The sequence below is a fragment of the Dromiciops gliroides genome, chromosome 5 (genome assembly GCF_019393635.1).
Source record: "Dromiciops gliroides isolate mDroGli1 chromosome 5, mDroGli1.pri, whole genome shotgun sequence".
Taxonomy (NCBI): Eukaryota; Metazoa; Chordata; class Mammalia; order Microbiotheria; family Microbiotheriidae; genus Dromiciops; species Dromiciops gliroides.
In genome coordinates, this window is record NC_057865.1 from 106,742,026 (window position 1) to 106,763,415 (window position 21,390).

The window sequence follows — 21,390 nt, forward strand, 5'->3', positions numbered from 1 at the left end:
AAGTGCATGTGTCCTTTACAGAAGAGGCCCAAACTCTTAGGGTAGTACGAAATGTCTGGAAGATTGAATAGGTCCCCTCACTGGTGGTCTAAGAGCTGACCCTAAATTACTTTAGTTCCTAGGGAGATTCTAAACCACAAGATGGTACCCTAAGTCTAGTAGACTGTCTAGCTGCCTGGGGGCAAGGTGGAACTCAACAGAAAGGGAAGAAGATATAACTTTCATGTTTATGAACTTATAAGGGTGTGTGTGTGTATGTTCTTTCTGTGGGCTAACATCAAGTCTCTGCTATATTCAGTATCATTAACTGGAATATTTTATGGGTTCTGGGGACATTTGCACCTGTCTTTGGGGACCTAGACATGAGCTATCTGCCTCAGCTAAGCTCGGGGTTGGGAACAGGCAAATAAGCCAAAATCTGAGGTTTCAAGGGGAAATTCTGGGTGAAATGGATCATGAGTCAAAGAAAGGGATTATATTTAATATTTTAAAATTTTTATTGATGCCTTTTGTTTTACATCATAGTAATTCCCACTCCCTAGTCTCACTTCTTAACCAGTTTGTTTTCCCTTGTAACCAAACCAGATTAAACAAAAGTTAAGCAAAACTACAGGGACCATCATGTCTGAGAGTGGAAGCAACTTTTTTTTTTTTGCCCACAGTTCCTTTATCTCTCATGTGAAAAGGAGGTGCTTAACCTCATCTCTTTTCCAGAGTCAAGATTGATCCTTATGGTCACATGGAATTAGGCTTCTCTTTGGTTCAAGGTTCCTAACTTTTTTTTTTTTTTTGCTTTTTTTTGCAGGGCAGTGGGGGTGAACTGACTTGCCCAGGGTCACACACCTAGTAAGTGTCAAGTGTCTGAGACCACATTTGAACTCAGGTCCTCCTGAATCCAGGGCCAGTGCTTTATCCACTGTGCCACCTAGCTGCCCAAGGTTCCTAACTTTTTTAGTGTCATAGTCACCTTTTGCAGTCAAGTGAAGCTTCTGGACCCCTTCTCAAAATAGTGTTCTTATATGCACAAAATAAATTACATGAATTTATTTTTAAAAAACAGTTACAGTTATCCCTTCCACATCACAACTTTCCCCATACCTGTTTCAATATGTCATGGATCAGCATAAGAAATTAAATGGGAATTTTTTAGTTTTGCATAAGCCACAAATCACACGCAAAGGCCAGCAGATGACACAGAAAAAGTTTAGAAACTCAGAAATGCATAAAATATATGTATAAAATGAAACATATTCTGTCTTTTAATATCATAATAATTCAGATTTCTTCTCTGATGTGAAGGGAGGCCAAAAAATTTTATGCATATTTTCCAGATTGCAGGGGTGCCCCACCCCTCACACCTTCCCCCCTCTAATGTGGAAGGGATAAGTGTATATTGAAATACAGTTACAAAAATGTTTTTTTTAAACCAAAATGTTTTTAAAAGAAGTTCATGGCAGGCAGCTAGGTAGCACAGTGATAACGCACCAGCCCAGGATTCAGGAAGACCTGAATTCAAATCTGGTCTCAGACACTTGACACTTACTAGCTCACTTACTAGCTGTGTGACCTGGGCAAGTCACTTAACCTCATTACCCCCTCAAAAATACATTTAATCAGAACCAATATAATTTAAAAATAAAGATATAAAGTGGCTTCTCAATGATACTTTCAAAGGATATACCCCATAATTCAACCCTTTTTTTTTTTTTTTTTGGTGAGTCAATTGGGGTTTAAGTGACTTGCCCCAGGGCCACACAGCTCGTAAGTGTCAAGTGTCTGAGGCTGGATTTGAACTCAGGTCTTCTTGAATCCAGGGCCAGTGCTCTATTTACTGCACCACCTAGCTGCCCCTCAACCCATATTTATTAAAGTTACTACCCTAGTTGATGCTCCAGGAAAGGAAAGGAAATTGGGTTCAATGGAGACTCAAAGCAACCCACCTCTTTCACTAAGCTAGCTTTCTCTTGGGACTTGGACTAATTTATTCCTATGAGTGAGACAAAGTTTGGGTTTGCTTCTCTATGCTAGGGATTGTTGTACCTTATTGCTTTTTAGCGGGTCCCTCCGTTTTTACTACATTAATTTGCTCCCTGTAGCCTTGGGGTGGCTTCATTGCTCTGACTCCCAGCTCTTCCATCAGTGTTTTGTCCCGCTCTGCTGCTGCTACTGCTGCTGCTACTGCTGCTGCTACTGCTGCTGCTACTGCTGCTGCTGCTGCTGCTGCTGCTGCTGCTGCTGCTGCTGCTGCTGCTGCTGCTGCTGCTGCTGCTGCTGCTGTAGCTGCTTTCCACTCCTCCTACCACCCATCTCCACCCCACCCGCAGGTGATGGTGCCATATCTTGAATGGCTTCACTGTGGAATGATCACACTGGAAGTTTAATCCCTATTATATTTTGTTCAGAAATAAGGAAGACTCTGGGCCCTTTGATAGTTTCCAAGAGGTCAAGTACAGGAGTTCAGTGTCCCTCTGCTATTTGAACCTTTCTTCTTTGATTTGGATGCCTGCATCCTTTCCCTCCATTCAAAAACTCCTCAGGTGACTAAAGGAAATTTTCCTTCTAGTCTCCAATTTTCACTCATCTTTGAGTTAGGACAACACCTCCAACTTGTCCCCTCTATGGGTCCCTTCTCAGTGAGGTGCTTTCCACTTTCTCAGGAAGCCTTGAGGTTCCAAGGGACTCCTTTGGTTTTCACTCTCCCACTTGTCTTTATCCTTGGCGACTGCCCCAGGACATGCAAATTAGCCCATGGCTGCCCCTTGAAAGTACCTGAAACAAAGTCAGGAAGTATTAGTGCTCCCAGGGGAGGCACCTGGATAGAAGCTGAACTCATGGCTTCTTTGTACAGCAACTTCTATAACTCACAATTTTGTGTGTCACAATGCTTAGCACACTACTTGGCATATAGGAGGTGCTTAATAAATGTGTATCGATTGGTTGATTGATTTCTTGATTGATTTTGTGTATGTAGAGGGAGGTAGCCTATTGCAATAGCAGAACTTTCTGTTCCCATGATACAAATACAGTAATAACTCATACTTTGAGGTTTAAAAAATAATTTCCTCACTAGACAGCCCTATGAAATAGATAATAAAAAAGTATCTGTGTTTTTGTTTTGTATTTTTTTGGGTCTAGATTTTTTATTTCATTAGTATGAGGAACTTCCAGCAAGCCTCTACATACCAATACATATCTGTAGGTCTTCTTAGTCCTTGGGGCCACTGAGAAGTTATTTTTTTCATTGACCTTTGAACTGGAAAAGAACAGCTGTCAAAGGAAGACTCTTGATATGCAGAAGCAGTAAAAAAGTATCATGTTCATCTTTACTTATGCTTGTTATATGACAGTTAAATAATTAATTAAAGCTCTAGTGCAAGAAATCCTAAACCCAAGGCCATATTGGCAGAAGTGTATGCAGTTCAGCAAAATTACAAAAGCATTTAATATTTTTGTTTATAAAAAATCATTCTCTGTTTAAATTTCACTTATTTTAAACAGTGATATTCTATTGAAAGGGATATGGTCGTTGTGACCAAAATTTTTTATGTCTTTGGTATCTTTTGGTATGGTAAATTTTTGAGCTAGAGCTACTGCTAAGGGAACTAGCTGAGAAGGGTTTAATCTGTTAACCCTTGTGTTGAATGTAAATTTCAGTTTCTAGAACACGTCATAAAACCTTGGTAATCATCCTTGACTGATTCCTCCTCCTCCTCCTCCTCCTCCTCTTCTCCTCCTCCCCTTCCTCTTCCCTCTTGTGCCTCATATGGCCAGTCTCTGTGTCCTTGACCTGTGGGTTCTTTCTTTCTTTTTTTTTTAAAGGCATTTTTGTTATTATTATTTTTAATTTAACATTTTATTTTCCCTAATTACATGTAAAAACAATTTCACATCCATTTTTCCCCCAACAAACATTTATTTTATTTTCCATTTACATGTAAGAGTAGTTTTCAACATTCATTTTCATAAGATTTAGAGTTCTAAATTTTTTCCCTCCCTCCCTCCCTTTCCTCCCCCCTCCACAAGATCGCAATCAGGTTATATATGTACAATCCACAAGTGTTCTTTTTATCACTTCTTTCTATAGGGGTGCATAGTAAGCTTCCTCATTAGTTCCTTGGGATTGTCTTGAATCATTGCACTGCTGAGAGTAGTTAAATCATTCACAATTACTCAATGAACAATACTGCTGTCACTATGCACAATGTCCTCTCGGCTCTGCTCACTTCACTATACACTGATGTTCATTAGTCTTTCAAGGTTTTTTGGGGATCATCCTGTTTTGTCATTTCCTGTAGCACAAGACCATTCCACTACAATCATATAACACAGCTTTTTTCCATCATTCCTCAATTGATGGACATTCCCTTGATTCTCAATTCTTAGCCTCCACCAAGAGTTGCTATAAATATTTTTTGTACAATTTGTCCCCCTTTTCTCTTTTTCGTGATTACTATTGTTACTGTTTCTCTTCCATCCTATTCCCTTCCCCATGATATTTATTCTATTATCCATCTTCTTTCATCCTATCACTCTTCAAAGGGATTTGCTTCTGTCTGTCTCCTCCCCCACTTGCCCTTCTTCTTTTGCCCCTCTCTCTTTATCCCCTTTCTCCTCCTATTTTCCTGCAGGGTCTATAGAAGATTACTCCACCCAATTGAGGGTGTACATTATTCCCTCCTTGAGCCAATTCTAATGAGATTGAGGTCTTTGAGCCAATTTTGATGAGTGTTAGGCTCATTTACTGCCCAGATTAAATAGATTACTCCACCAGTTGGGTGTGTCTATTAGTCCCTCCTGGAGGTAGCTCCGATGAGTTTAAGATCTTTGAGCCTTTTCTGATGAGTGTAAAATTCATTTACTGCCCTGCTCCTCTCCCATCTCTTCCCCCACTCCATAAGCCTTTTCCTGTTACTTTGATGTAGGATTTCGCTTCTGCCCTTCCCCCTCTCCCAATGAATTCCCTTCACCCCTCAATTTAACCCTAAAGATGTTATCATCTAGATAAGTGACACAGTGGACAAATCATCACCCCTGGACCCAGGGGGATACCAGCCAAAACCTGGCCTCAGACACAAGACAGTTGCCCCCTGTACGACCCCAGGTATGTCCCCCAACTCCAATTTTTTTTTTATGGTTCTCTAGGGTCTTGTATTTGAAAGTCAAATTTGCCATTCAGTTCAGGTCTTTTCATCACAAACATCTGAAAGTCTTCTTTTTCATTAAAGTCCCATTTTTTTTCTGCTGAAAGATAATGCTGAGTTTTGCTTGGTAGGTGATTCTTGGTTGTAATCCCATTTCCTTTGCCCTTTGGAATATCATATTCCATGCCCTCTGGTCCTTTAATGTAGAAGCTGCTAGATCTTGTGCTATCCTGACTGGGCCTCCACAGTACTTGAATTCTTTCTTTTTTGGCAGCTTGCAATATTTTCTCCTTGACCTGAGAGCTCTGGAATTGGCCTATAATATTCCTAGGAGTTTTCCTTTTGGGATCTCTTTCTGGAGGTGATCGGTGGATTCTTTCATTTCTATTTTAGCTTCTTCTTCTAGAATTTCAGGGCAATTTTCCCTGAGAATAATCTTGGAAGATGGTGTCTAAGCTCTTTCCTTGATCATGGTTTTCAGGTAGACCAATAATTTTCAAATTATCTCTCCTGGACCTATTTTCCAGGTCGGCAGTTTTTCCCAGAAGATATTTCACATTGCCCTCTATTTTTTTATTCATTTGGATTTGCTTTATTGTGTCTTGGTTTCTCATAAAGTCATTGGCTTCCATTTGCTCAATCCTAATTCTTAGGCAATTATTTTCATCAGAGAGCTTTTGTACCTCCTTTTCCATTTGGCCAATTTGACTTTTCAAGCTGTTGACTTTTTTCTCATGTCTTTCCTGCATCACCCTCATTGCTCTTTCCATTTTTTCCTCTACCTCTCTAACTTTATCTTCAAAGTCCTTTTTGAGCACCTCTATGGCTTGAGAGGAATTTGTATTTTTCTTGGAAGCTTTAGATATAGGGGCCCTGATGTTGACATCTTCCTCTGAGGGTGTCCCTTGGTCTTCCTTGTTACTGAAGAAACTTTCTATGGTCCTCACCTTTCTCTGTTGGCTCATCTTGCCTTTCTTTTACTAGACTTTTAGCTCCTTAAAAGTGGGGCACTGTTTCCAGGCTGCAGTATCCCAAGTTTAAGAAGTCCCAGGTGGTATGATTTAAGGAGAATCGGGTTCTTCCCTCGCCCCAGCCTGTTTCCTGGGTCCTAGATGACCCCAGACAACTTGCCAATCAACCAGCTTTGTGTGTCTGTGGTTGTTAGCTCCGATAAGCCTGTGCCCCTCCCCCTTTGGGCCACTTCTACTCGAGCCTACCACCTGGTTCTCGTTATGGTGGAATACCAAGTTCTGCCTTAGCACCAGCATAGACCCCCTTGTAGTCTCTCCCCTGCCCAGGGCTCAGTCCATTCACCAGACTGTGAGCTTAGTTCAGATGACACTGGTGCTTCAGCTGAATCAGAGGCTCTAGGGGTCTCCTTCTATGGTGAGGACTTCCCTGAGACTGGTTCTGTGTCAGGGTGACTGTGGGCCTGACTCCTGTATCGCACAACAGCTCCCTCCTTCTGACCTTCCAAGCCTTTCTTGGTTAGAAGATGATTTCAGCACATTCTTCTGTGAGTTTTGCTGCTCGGGCATGTCCTATGACCATATTTGGATGTTTTTTGAGCGATCGTGTCATGAGTTTGGGAGCTCACTGCCTTTCCTCTGACATCTTGGCTCTGCCCTGTGGGTGAATTTCTCCCAAACACTACTTTGTATATATTTCCTCCTATTAAAATTTCTCACCTATTCTATAGTAGGTATAAGATGCCTAAATAATGAAACAAAAAGACCAGACACCTTATCCTGACCTGTAAGGTCCTGAATGACCTGGCACTTTTCTAATTTTATCCTCATTATTTCCTTATGCATACCTAATATTCCAGCAAGATTGGACTGTTTGCCATTCCTCAAACATACCATTCCCATCTCTGTACTTCTGTCTCTGCTATGCGTCATCCCCCCCATTCTCTTCCTCCTCTTCATTTAGCTAGATTCTATCTTTTTTCTTTTTTTTAGTGAGGCAATTGGGGTTAAGTGACTTGCCCAGGGTCACACAGCTAGTAAGTGTTAAGTGTCTGAGGCCGGATTTGAACTCAGGTACTCCTGACTCCAGGGCTGGTGCTCTTATCCACTGCGCCACCTAGCTGCCCCTAATTCTGTCTTTTTTCAAGACCCAGCTCAAGTTCCTTTTCCTCCCTGAAGGTTTCCAAGATCTCAAGCCCATAATGATTTCTCTGTCCTATGCGGGCCATTGGGAAATTATGTATGTCTTGGCCTGCAACATTGTTTATATCATCCTGCTATTTACATTTTGGTATATTTATACCTTGTCCCCCTAACTAGATTGCTGCTTCTCCTCCCCCACCCAGGCTGGAAGTGCAGGGACCACTCATGGAATTACTCCTCTTTGATCTGCTCCATTTCTGACATGTGTAGGTTTGCCCCTCCTTAGGCAACCTGATGTTATCTAGCTCTTTCCCGGGAATTCACTGTATTAATGCCAACCTTAGTGTGGACACCCAGTTGGCTTAGGCAACAGTACCTCTTAAGCATGATCTTGTTCTCTTAGCTTTTACTCTTCTCAGGGAAAAGAAGCAAGAGAACAGTTAGAGAAATTAGGAAGCATATTCTCATTAGAGGAGAGAGTCTATTAGAGCTATTCATCTATACTCTAAGTTTTCATTTCCTCACCACTTATTCACCCCTTACTTCACTGCAGTTCGGTGCATTATTGAACATATTCTTTCCAGGTTGCTCCCCTCTAATTGCCAAATTCAGTGACCCCTTTTCGTTTAGAGTTAGAGTTAGAAGGTGTTTTAGAGATCACATAGATCTGTTTTGTCATTTTTAAGATGAAGTAACCAGGGCCCAGAGAATTTAAATGGCTTGCCAGAGTTGCAGCATTGTAGTGATACAATAGGGTATGTTGTTGTTGTTGTTGTTGTTGTTGTTGTTGTCATCATTGTCTGGTCATTTCAGTCATGTCTGACTCTTTGTGACCCCTTTTGGGGTTTTCTTGGCAGAGATACTGGAGTGGTTTACCATTTCCTCCTCCAGCTCATTTTGCAGTTGAGGAAATAGGCAAGCAGGGTTAAATGGTTTGTCCAGGGTCACATTGCTAGTAAGTGTCTGTGGCTGGATTTGAACTCAGGTCTTCCTGACTCCAGGCCTGGCCCTCTATCCACTGCACCACCTAGTTGCCCTGCAGGAGGGGCTAGGATACTATATCCCCAGTATTCTTCTGGCTTTACCATGGGAGAAAAGTATAGAATGAGTTGCAAAGACACTGAACCTTAAAATACATTTACAAATAGGAGTGAAAAATGGCAAGTTGATGACTAGAAGGACCAGGCACATCAGTTGATGCAAAGTATGTATGCATGCATACGTGTGTGTATGGATGTAAGTATGTATGTATGTGTGTGTATATATATTAATGAAATTTGGCCTTGAAATAAAAAATTCATTCTATTATCTATTTTCTTTGCCTCATGGAATATATGTATATGTGTATATATATATATATATATACATACACACATATACATATATATACATACACACATGTATATACATATGTGTGTATACACATACTATATGTGTATATATATAGTCAATTGACATAGCTTGGTCATTTGAGATACTTTTAAATTCCAGACATTCTAATGTTAACTTCTCAGGCAACTGTCCAAGATTATAAGTTTTAGAACACTTGCTGATGTGAATTGATACAGAGGGAGTTTCCTCACCCAGAGGGAGTTTCTTGCACTGAGGATGAAATTACAGCTCTGTACCCCTTCCAAAAAAACAACCAGAAAGAAACATCAAAATCCCAAGGTTGTTGTGAGGATCAAATAATACTCATAAAGCACTGGCAGAGTGGTCTGGTGCATAGGAAACATTATATAAATGTTAGTTATCGTTATTATTGTGGGGGGGTTTGCAGCATTTGATATTGATCATTCTTCCTTCAATCATTCTATCAACAAGCATTTATTAAAGACTTCTTATGTGCCAAGTACTGTGCTAGGCTTTAGAGGATACAAAGACAGAACAAAACAATGTTTAACTAGGAGAGGAATTATGAGTAAAATAAGATATGTGTACATGTGTGTATATATACAAACATAGGCATACATATATATAGATGTACGCGTATATGTCTGTGTACTCAAAGTAAAGACATAGCCATTTGGGGGCGGTTAGGCAATAGCATTTGAGTTGAGCTTTGAAGGGGGCTAATGATTCAGAGAGGGAGAAGTGAGGAGGGAGTGAGTACATTCCAGAAATGAGGGATAGTCTGTCAAGTTGTGGGAGGTGGAATATAGAACACAACCCCCTCAAAGAGGGAGTAGGCCAGTTTGTCTGAAATGTAGTAGGTAGGAAGGGGAGTGATATAGATTGTCATGGGTGTTAAATGCTAAGCTGAGGAGTTTATGCTGCTTTTATTATAGAGCCACTAGGGAGTCACTGGAACATCTTAAGTCATACAGTGATATGCTCAGAGCCTTAAGGGTTTTAGGAATATCACTTTGACCTCTGTAAGGATGGTGGATTGGAGGGGAAGAGGTCTTAAGTCAAGGAGACCAATTAAGAAGATATTTCTGTAATTGAAGGCAATAGGGAATGAGGGCCTGAACTAGAATGGTGGCTATGTGATTGGAGAGGAGATGGATGTCAGAGATGCCCACTTGGATGGCCTACTGTTTTCCTCTTGTCTACTGCCCAGTTGTTTCTCATGAAGGAAACACTAATAGAGTCTAGGAGCTGTCCATTGCTGAAGCTCATTCAGAAGACTAGAGGGAAAGGAACTGGCCCCAAATACTGGGACTAATAGTGGGTGGCTGAGTGGTGCAGTGGATAGAGTACTGGGCTTGGAGTGAGAAGATTCATCTTCCTGAGTTCAAATCCAGTCTCAGATACTTCCTAGCTGTGTGACCCTGGCCAAGTTACTTAGCCCTGTTTGTCTCAGGTTCTTCATCTCTAAAATGAGCCAGAGAAGGAAATAGCAAACAACTCTAGTATCTTTGCCAAGAAAACCCCAAATGGGGTCACAGATAATAGGACAAGACTGAACAACAATGGGGCAGCTAGGTGGCGCAGTGGATAGAGCACCAGCCCTGGAGTCAGGAGTACCTGAGTTCAAATCCAGCCTCAGATACTTGACACTTACTAGCTGTGTGAACCTGGGCAAGTCACTTAACCCCAATTGCCTCACAAAAAAAAACCAAAAACCAAAACCAAAAACCAAAAAACAAAAGAAAAAAAAAGACTGAACAACAACTAGGACTGAAAAGGGCACCAGCACAATCACTATATCAGGGGTCAGAAATAGGGTCTGGACTTGTGATTTCATTGGTATAGGGATTCTTGGGATAAGAAACTCCTATAACAAATGCAGGTTGGCACCTTCTCTGAAATTTATAGACTTAGAAAATTTTCTAGAGGATTGAGAGGTTAAATTACTTGTCCAGGGTCATATAACTAGTGTATTTGCAAAACAAGACTTAAACCTAGGTTTTTCAGGCTCTGAGGCCATTATTCTGTGTTGCCTTTCAATCAGTATTGAATGAGTCAAATTGGAAAATTTTTGAGCACAGCCAATGTATGGTTTTATTTTGCTTACTGATGCATAATTATTGTGAATTTTATTTTTTCCTTTTTTAATGGGGGGATTTAGGGAGAAGAGTGGGTGATGGCAGAATAAAAATAATTTAAAAGACTTGAAGTGTCACAGATATATGAGTTATTAAAGGGTTTTCTTAAATGTTGCAAATGTTAATAAAATTGGTTATGTTGTTCAAATTTGCATTCAAACCAAAAAGATGCCCACAAACAAACTAAAAACATGTTGTTTTTTGGGGATCCCTTTCACTTTGAGCTTTCTCTAGCTATTAGTAGTCTTCCGTGAGTTGCATGGTGCAGTTATTGTCTATACAGATAGATGTATTTAAACAGTCTATGGGAAGCAGCATATGGTAGTAGGTTTGGAGGTAGAAAACTAGGATTTGAGTCTTAAGTCTAAGACTAGGGGGCAGCTAGGTGGTGCAGTAGTAGACAAGGCCTGGCCTGGATTCAGGAGGACCTGAGTTAAAATCCAACCTCAGATTGCTTGACACGTACTAGCTATGTATTCCTGGATAAATCATGTAACTTGTCTGAGCCTGAGTTCCCTTATCTGTAAAATGTAGATACTCGTGTTTTGTATTACCCTAGGTCACAGAATCCTGGTGAAAAAAGACATTGCGTAAACCTTACAGGACTATGTAAGTGCCACTGTCACCTGGGGCCCCTTATTTCCTAGCTGAGCGTTCTTGCTGTGACCACCTTATTGGATTTCAGCTGAAGGTCCACAACAAGGCCCTATTTTCTCCTGCCATCTTCTAGCCAGCTCTGGTCAGGTGGCTAGAGAACATCTTCCTAAGAAGGGTGGGTGGAGAGCTTTTTTTGTCACAGCTGAGACCATCACTCACTGTACCAGCTAGTGAACAAAAGTCAGGCAGAGGGCCTTGGGCTAAAATTCATCTGTTCTTTGGACTGGGCCATTATCTCTGTCCCATACTCTACTTACATAATCCTGTTTAACGCTTAGAGGGATCCTGTGCACTCTAAACCTGTTTGGGCATGGTTATCCTACCAAAAATGCCAAAGAAACTCTACCACAGCTGTGTTGTTCTGAAACAATGAATTTCCCTCAGCCTTCCCAGAGTTCTTCAGATGTTACCATTCAAGGGAAAAGCAGGAACACACACACACACACACACACAGGCCAAGATAATAGCTGACATAGATATATAGCCCCTGTGCTTTAAATACATTTCCTCATTTGGCAGCTAGTTGTTGCAGTAGGTAGAGTGCTAAACCTGGATTCACAAAGACCTAAGTTAAGATCCTGCCTCAGATGCTTCCTAGCTGTATGATTCTGGACAAGTCACTTAAGTTTTGTCTGCCTCCGTTCCTTCATCTCTAGAATAGGAACAGCAATAATAATAATAGCACCTACCTCCCAGGGTTTTTGTAAGGATACAGTGAGATAATATATGCATAGTGCTTTGCAAATCTTAAAGCACTATATAAATCCTAGCTGTTATTTGAGCCGCACAAAAATCCCAATAATCCCCATTTTTCAGATGAGGTTAAATTACTGGCTTGTGGTTACACAGCTAGTTATTTTAGAAGTGGGATTCTAACTCAGGTCTTCCTGATGCCACATCCAGGACTCTATCTACCATTCCATGCTGCTGCCTTACTTGGGGATATTTTAGAGAGGATACTTGTTTCCCTACTGTAATAGGGGATTGGACTGAATAACATTGAGGTACCTTCCAACTTTGAGATTCTTTGATTTCATGAATACTGTCATTTTTATCTTTTTAGTGGACTATCTGTCTATACCAGTTTTATTGACTTAACTTGATGCTTATAACTGACCTTACTTTTTTCCCTCTCATTAGATGAACTATCTCTGGAGCAAGCGAAATCATTCTTATACTCTGTGGAGCTCATGTGAAGAAGAACACGGTGCAGACCACTACGCACATGGCCTTAACAGAAGTTGCACCAGAAACACAGGAAAACCAATTTTTTCCACGTAGTAGTGTCTTCAATCTCCTACTTCTTTCGGCACAAACCTTTTTTACCAAGAAAAAATGAGCCGAAACACCGCAGAACTAAGTATCTCCGCTGTAGATTATTTCTCAGTGACAAGAATGACGGCATTTCTAATGATGATGGATTGGTTAGTTCATTTCCAGAAACACACTGGATTGGCTACATCTTCTCCAGTGGCACTTGCCACAGCGAGTCTATTAGAGCCATCAAAAGAAACATTAGAAACTGTGCTAACCACCTTCATTCCCCAATTACCTCTTTACACACTAAAGATATAATAACAGCCTGGCCAAGCGCAATGCAGCCACAAATGATGTCATTCCACTGATGTGTCGGGCCCATTAATGTTGCCATGAGACAAGAGCATTCCCTCTTCAGATGGCCATAGTCCTGACCCCAAGCAGCAATCTTTTGCTTTATTCCACAGACTTTTCTGTTTATTTACCCAAGTGTTGCAGTGGCAGAGTCAGTGGCTTCAGTAACGGGAGATGTTGTTGAAAGCATGATGTTCACTCCTCAGTCTTCATTACCGCAGCCACTGAGTGGTAATATTATGGAGCAGCTGACCTTTTTTAGCATTCCCACGAATGAGACGACACCACTTGTTATGGTAACAAGTATGGAAAAATACCCTGAAATGTACCCTTATATGAATCAAAGTAGAGAAGAGACCTGGGCCCCAAGGACCTCCCTGGTTACAAGTGTTTCACAGGCAGAACTAGCTTTCATGAGCAGCATAAACTCTGCTTTGTTTTCATCTAGTCTTCCATTTGTATCTTTTTCCACACAGCCAGATGATGTTACAACTAACCCCTTTCTTCCTAGCAACTTCAGTGAAACATCAGAATTCCCTGGAAGGTCAATAATACCAAGTCATGGTGGCTACACTGAGTTCATAAGTCCTTTGTCCTCATTCACACCCTCTACACAATGCACTTATTGCAGTTTGGATCCATCCCAGCAAGTTCTCTTAACAAGTCTCATAGAAAAAGATATGGGTTCAGGAGATGAGGCTGAGACATTGTCCTTTTCCATCTTGCAAGAGAGTAGCAGCATGACACTGAGTAGCATAATAGATGATTTCTCTGAATTTGAGGAAACATTTCAAGAGTTTGATACCTCTTTCCCCTCAAGACCAATGGTGTCACTGTCTTCCAGATTCGTGGAAGTCTCTGATGTGAACGTTAGCATCTCAGCTTTAATGGATGTGGTCCCAAGTAGTGCTATGTCTACATCAGTATACCAGTCCTTTGAGAAACCATCTGTAGGATTGCTGTTTGATTCTGCTTCCTACAGCTTCATCTCTTTTGCTGAAACTGAAGTGTTACCTTCTGGTACAACAGCAGCATCTGACATTACCAGAGTTTTCCTTGACTCATCTTTCTCCATCATTTCAAATACAGTCATGTCATCAGCTGCTATTAGAAATGAAAATCTTTTTGAGTCTCATGGTTTAGTCCCTTCAATAGAGCCATTATTTTTTTCTGACCAGAAGTCTGCTAGTTTTTCAGAAGATGAATCTAGAAGTACTTTGAATTTTGCATATAATATTTTCTCAACTCCTCTTTTGAATTTCACTGGCCTGGTACCTTTGTCTTCTGATATCACAACCTTGAATTCTATGATGCCAAATGATTTGTCAACATATTTTTCTCAGGCCTTGTCACCCATGGTTGAGGCATTTATACCATCTGACTCTTTTAGTTTGCATTCACCTCAGTTTTTGGCCAGCAGCACTACGGACCTTGAGTTTTCACAACTGTGGCAGAATTCAGACCATCATTTAAATACACACCCTGTTCCATCCATAAATTATTCTGAAACAGCACCATCATCAAGTTTCTCATCTCATCCCTTTAGATTCTCTGAAGCATCATCAATTTTACAGCCAGATTTTGAAGTTTATAATACCTCAGTTTTCACAGAAACTACCTCCTACCTTGAGTTTTCACCTATTTACCATAAACCTGTAGTTCCCACACTATTTGCCTCCAGTTTTGAGTCTCCTCCCAGTATTTCAGTCATTGGAACCCAGTTGCCATCGAAGTTGACTGTTCTTGAGATGACACCCTTTTTAACAGAGTCTTCAGTGATATTCTCAACACCTAACCCTTTAGATGAGCACCCCAGTGCTACAGATAATTACAAATTTGTCTCCTCGTTTTCCCAGAGCATTCCTAGTACTGTATTATCATCTATGATTGATATGTTCTTGTCACCATCATCTCTGTCTCCAGTGTCCTCATCAGTATCTGAGTTTATCCTCTCAGATTTATTCACAGAGCCATTGTTTGTGGGCTCATCATTTATACCCACAGAGTCACCCAAGCCTTTAAACACTGTTTTCAGCAGAGATAATATGAGTGCTGCTACTGTTGATACTACCTTCAGCCACAAAACAATGTATCAGAGTCCAAATGAGAGCAGCACACCTCCTGCCCTATCATCTACTCATCCTGTGGACCCCATCACTTATCCTGTGGACACTGTCATTCATACTATGGATACTGTCACTCATCCTCTGGACCCCATCACTCATTTTGGGACTACCACTGAAGCTCTGGTTGAAACTCCAGCCTTGATAACTACCAAGCAGCCATATGTATGTGATATCACAGTTCCTGATCCCTACTTGATCACAGCTGGTAAGTGTCTCTGTGGAGTCATATTTTTGGTTAAAATGATATTTTTTAGTTCACATTAGAAGAAAAAGTCACAGTGCCAAGTCATGGTGACTATACTATGTGAATTAGCCTAAAGATATTTTAGCAGTCTTTGATTCTCCTCCTTAGTTTTGCTCTTTTTGCCCTGTGAATTCACAGTTATGGAAATATGGAGAAGATCTTTGATTCCCTGGATAGTAAAGGAAGGGGGAAGTTCTAGGGAACTCTGTGAAACACATAATGATTAAGCTATTTGGCAATTTTTCTTTTTGGTGGGGCAGTGAGGGTTAAGTGACTTGCCCAGGGTCACATAGCTAGTAGGTGTCAAGTGTCTGCAGCCAGATTTGAACTCAGGTCCTCCTGAATCCAGGACTGGTGCTTTATCCATTGCGACACCTAGCTGCCCCCCTGCTATTTGGCAATTTGAATCCAAGTTCTATCAACTACTCTGCTAACTTTAACTTTATGTTATGGATAGAGGTAGGACGAAGACCTGTTATTTCAATGGCAAGAGGTTAGGTGACTTGGTTCAGAGTCACACAGAACAAGGATTTTAAACTCTAGGATCTTTCTAGCTTTGAAGCTGGACTTCTAGTCACTCAGCCACTTCATGGATACTATGATAAAATAATAAAAATGTTCCATGCTTAGCATAAACTGTTAGTTACCATTGAGTAAGAGGATAAGGCAACAATACACTTGTATTCTCATGAACATAGTACATGCTTCCTTAAAGAAGGGATACCTTTGACGTAACATTCTCTACGTATTTCCTTTCGTTGCCATGTGGAAATCTAATGCGAAGAAAAATGGAAAGATCAGCCATCCCCCTTATTATGTCACTACCTCTAATCTGGTCCCTACCTTAGTATGGGTTAATTGACTATTTAGATTATTAATTTTTTCTCTTGTTAGTTGTTAATGTTATCTGGCTATCATAATTCAAAGTTTATCTGATGGAGCAGATTATAAGGATTATGATTATGCCAAGGGAACATAGGTCACTTTGCATAAATCAGCAGCTCCTACCTTTTTTTCTAGATAAGTAACTTTTGTTATACTTGAAACTTATTTACCAATAAAGGTTCAATTAAAAATGTTTAAGTGGGGGCAGCTAGGTGGCACAGTGGATAGAAAGACCTGAGTTCAAATCCAGTCTCAGATACTTGACACTTACTAGCTGTGTGACCCTGGGCAATTCACTTAACCTCAGTTGCCTCACCCCCCAAAAAAAAAGTTTACATGAATAACAGTTAATGAAAGACTTTCATCTATTATTTGGCATAAGCAAATCTCATTCAGGAGGAATAGGGAAAATGGAGATAATGGAGGACAAGGAAAAGGGCAAAATAATTGGAGCAGACAAGAAAAAGGAATTTAGAGATAGAAGACAATGGAGATGAAGCAGGACAAAGGCAATTGATGACAGAGGAAATGAAAAATACAAGTAGAGGTGAGAGAAATCAAATAAAATTAGTGGCCATTTCCTTTGCTTCTTTAGTCCTATCTATCCTTACCCTCAACCCCAAGGTGTAGTGTAAGTCCCTTACTCTGCCCATCCTGTTCCTGCCTGTCTTAGAAATGACCTTTTACAAATCCATGGCATGATCACTAAAAATAATTTTTATCCTATTTACTAACAATCAAAACCTGTTTTGCTCACTAAAAATTATGACATTTTTCATTAAGAGTAATTTGAATAGTTTTCTTATTTTTTAAAATCATGGTTTAGTACTTTGTGATGCATCAATTGCAAGGTCTGGTTTTAAGTCTAGTTTATTTCAGTACTTGATTTTAATGGTTGCCATAGCTAAAACAGATAACTCACAAAGACACAGAGATAGAAATGAAGGAAATATACATTCTTGGTTATTCTTGCCAAATTGTGATTTGTTCACTTTTCAGTTCTATTCTCCAGTTATGCAAAGGATGGATGCAATTCCATCCTCCAGTTTTCATCCTTGATGTTTGGGGAGGGGTTCCAAGAAAAAAGCCTAGGCAGGCAGCAGGTGAAGCTTGAATGTGGTGCAGAGGCCAGGAGACATAGGAGGCACTGCTTTTGCCTGTCTGAGAAGGAGCATGTGAAGCTGACTGTCTCACTTAGCCCTCAGTGGGCTATGCAAGAAAGGTGGCAGGAAAGACCAACGAGAGGCAGGCATGGGCTACGCAGTATTCCAAACACTTGTAATATTCCTTAGTTCCAATGTTTTTCATGCAATCCCTGCAGTTCATGACCCAACTTGGAGACCTAAAGTTTAGAGGCTTGGATTCATTCCTTATTTCTGACACTTTACAAGCTGAGTAACCATAGGCAAGTCACTAATTCAATTCCCTTTTTTTTAAAAAAAAAGTGTTTTAATGGTGCTCTCTCCCTCTCATTAGCTTTTCTCTCTCTCTCTGTTCCCCACTTTCTTTACCTCCTTCCCTTCCCCCTGTTTCTGTCTCACTGTCTCTGTCTATGTCTCTCTCTCCCTCACTCTGCCCCTCCCTTTCCCACTACCTACCAAGTCTCCACCAAATAGAAGCCCTTCCTTATAATAAATAAGTATAATAAAAGAAAATAAACTCACACATTGGCTCTCCCAGAGCTGTTGTGAGGAAAGTACCTTGTACATATTAAAACTATAGAAATGAGTTATTATTTTATCATTTTAATTACTCACAGTCTCCACTTAAGTGTAATATATCCCTAGGCATTCTTCTTCAACACTTCATCCTTCTCATCCCTTAAATTAAAAACAAACAAATAAATGAACCAGAACACAGCTATTCTTGGATCCTTCATTCACATTCAGATTTATATGCCAACTATTATCTCAGTGTGAATGGGAAAGGGTCATCTTTTTGGGGGGGGGAGGGGAGGCAGGGCAACGAGGGTTAAGTGACTTAGTGTCCAAGGTCGGATTTGAATTCAGCTCTTCCTGAATCCAGGGCCAGTGCTTTATCCACTGCGGCCACCTAGCTGCCCCCAAGGGTCATCTTTTAAAAGGGAATTAAAGTCTTAAACTAAATCTATAAAGGTCCTCAGCCAAGCATTTCAGGGTTAGTTGCTGAGAAGGTATTGTCTATAAAGGTCCATTTCCTTACTGGTTTTTTAAAAATCACTTGGGAATTTAATTTAGCCAATGCTGTACTTTAATTGGTAAGTGGGTGGAAGTAACCTTATGCTCCTATAATCTGTGGATTCAGAGCCATTAAGGGATCCTGCATTTTGTCTTCATTTAACAAATGGGGAAACTGAGGTGACACGGCTGCCAAAAGACCTAAACCTATGTACTTTAATTCCAAATTCCTCTCTACCAGATTACTTTTTTGAGTACTTGAGGGCAGCCTTGTTGACTGAACTTTTTCTTTTTCCAGACAATACTTCCTAGAATCAAGTGGGACACTGGGGTCTGAGGGGGAAAAGAAAATATAGAAGTGTACTGGAAAAGAGACAAATCTGAGCTTGTTGGGGATGGGGAAGGTGCCCTGGTCTCATTATGGTTCAGTCAGAGGTATTTCATAATTACTCTGAATTCAGTCCTATCCCAATCACCAAGTAAAACATTATCATCACACCTCTTCAATCATTTATAGGGGCAGCTAGGTGGCGCAGTGGTTGAAGCACCGGCCCTGGATTCAGGAGTACCTGAGTTCAAATCCGGCCTCAGACACTTAACACTTACTAGCTGTGTGACCCTGGGCAAGTCACTTAACCCCAGTTGCCTCACTAAAAAAAAAAAGAGTTATTTATAGAGAGCTTCATAAGTCTCTAACCCTGTGCTAGATAATATGGCAAGGTCTAAAACCTGGTTCAGTGGGAGGCATAATAGATTTGTAGTAAGACAATGGATCTGATTCTACCGCCTACCCCCAGTGTGGCTTGGACAAATCATTCAGTCTTTCTAGGATCCCACTTCCTCATCTGCATGTTACAGGGCTTGAACTAGCCAACCTCTGACATCCACTGTAGTAGACTCACAACTATGATCCTATGACAATGTGACACATAGTCCCTGACCACATGCATTTACAGTCTCATTAGGGAGACAAGATAGATATATGTATGTATATGTATATATAGTCATTCAATAAGAAATCATTGAAAGCTAATGATGACAATGATGATAGCTTGCATTCATATAGCTCTCTCTCTTTTTTTTTTTTTTTAGTGAGGCAATTGGGGTTAAGTGACTTGCCCAGGGTCACACAGCTAGTAAGTGTCAAGTGTCTGAGGCCGGATTTGAACTCAGGTACTCCTGACTCCAGGGCCGGTGCTCTATGCACTGTGCCACCTAGCTGCCCCTCATATAGCTCTTTATGGTTTGCAAAGGACTTTACAAACATGATCTCATTTGATCCTCACAAAAATACTGAGAAGTAAGTGCTATAATTATCTCTATTTTACAAGAGGAGAAAACTGAGGCAGACAGAGGTTAAGTGCCTTCCCCCAGGTCGCACAGCTGTTTATTAGGCCAGATTTGAGCTTAAGTTTTCTTGACTCCAGGACCAGTATCCTATCCACTGCACCATCTAGAAAGCTACTGGCTTTATTTTTTTTGGGGTTTTGTAAGATCTTTACATTATCTCACTTGTCCTTCAAAAATAAGCCTGTGAAGTGATTATACAGCAATGGCATGATCATACTCAGGTACAGCTTCTGCAGCACTTTGATCACATGCAAGTAATCATTCATTCGTTTAAGAGAACTCTATTAAGTACCAGTGATCAATGCCTGAGCCATAGACTTCAGCCATAGTTACAGCTCCAGGGGAATGTAGACCCCCAGAGGAAGGAACTTGACCTAGTAGAGAGAGGCCACTTCCACCAAACTGAGGAAAACCTTGATCATCCCAAGGGAGACCTATCCTCTACTGGAGGATATTCACTATTCATCGACTCTTAACAGTGAAGTGGTCCTAGGCAAAGGATGATTTTGTTTCTGGGATGGGGAATTCCCTTTGAAAGTAAGAGTTTTGGACTGTTAAAAACTTTTACCTTGGGGATTTTAGTTAGTCACTTAATCTCAGGTAGCTTCCAGTTAAAAAGAACTCATTTGTTCCAGTTAGACAGTGGAGCAATTTGTTTCACTCTTGACTTCATCTATGGTATTATTCTTTGACCAAGGTTTTCCGTTAGCTTTCTTTCAATTCAGCAAACTTGTGTGTGTGTGTGTGAGTGTGAGTGAGAGGCAGTTGGGGTTAAGTGACTTGCCCAGGGTTACACAGGTAGTAAGTGTCAAGGGTCCAAGGACGGATTTGAACTCAGGTCCTCCTGACTCCAGGGCTGGTGCTCTATCCACTGCGCAATCTAGCTGGCCCTCAGCAAACTTTTATTTCACCAGTGAAAGTTAGCCATTTATCTTATTACTACTTTGCATGTAGACACAGTCTTACAACATGGGCTCATATTCCCAGCCTTGGGATCTTCCATCTTCTATAAGCTTCTCTTTGTGCCCATCTATTCTAAAAGAAATTAAAAAAATCAGGTCCACACTTTATTGTTGGGGATTTTCCCCCCATTCAGTTATGACTTACTAAAGCCCAAATACCTCACTTGCTGGTTTAACTGAAAAGAGTACCTAATATGGATGAGACACTATGTAGATTCTGGGGAGGGAAAACAAAGATCAATCTTTACCTTCAAGGTGCTTAGTGAATACTATTAAGCAGGGCTGTTTGCAGTTAGATTGGGACCTATTTAAGTAGGAGAGTGACACCAGAGTTATATTTTAGAAATATTATTTCTCTGGGGGCAGCTAGGTAGTGCAGTGGATAAAGCACTGGCCCTGGATTCAGGAGAACCTGAGTTCAAATACAGCCTCAGACACTTGACACTTACTAGCTGTGTGATCTTGGACAAGTCTCTTAATCCTCATTGCCCCACAAAAAAATATTATTTCTAAATATGATGAGATTGTACAGGATGGATTGGAAGGGAGAAGAGACTAAGGGATGAATTCCAAATACTGCTTGATGTCTGGCTAGATATAGAGCACTTACTATGTGTTGGGTACTGTGCCAAGCATTGGGGATTCAAATAAAACAA

The 21,390-nt window shown here is 40.7% G+C and overlaps 2 protein-coding genes across 3 annotated transcripts in view; both read left to right on the forward strand.

Moving 5' to 3' along the window:
• LOC122728789 (translation initiation factor IF-2-like) overlaps positions 1 to 12,726 on the forward strand; it is a 64,167-nt gene extending 51,441 nt beyond the window's left edge. Inside the window, exon 3 of the mRNA XM_043967559.1 lies at positions 12,541 to 12,726. Coding sequence (XP_043823494.1) covers positions 12,541 to 12,596 — 56 coding nt within the window. The 3' untranslated portion in view covers positions 12,597 to 12,726. The remainder of the gene's footprint in view (positions 1 to 12,540) is intronic.
• A 311-nt stretch (positions 12,727 to 13,037) lies between these two features.
• Positions 13,038 to 21,390, forward strand: part of KIAA1549 (KIAA1549 ortholog) — a 110,106-nt gene continuing 101,753 nt past the window's right edge. For both annotated transcript variants that reach the window (XM_043966618.1, XM_043966619.1), the window contains exon 1: positions 13,038 to 15,342. In XM_043966618.1, the coding sequence (XP_043822553.1) occupies positions 13,200 to 15,342 (2,143 nt within the window). In that variant the 5' untranslated portion in view covers positions 13,038 to 13,199. The remainder of the gene's footprint in view (positions 15,343 to 21,390) is intronic.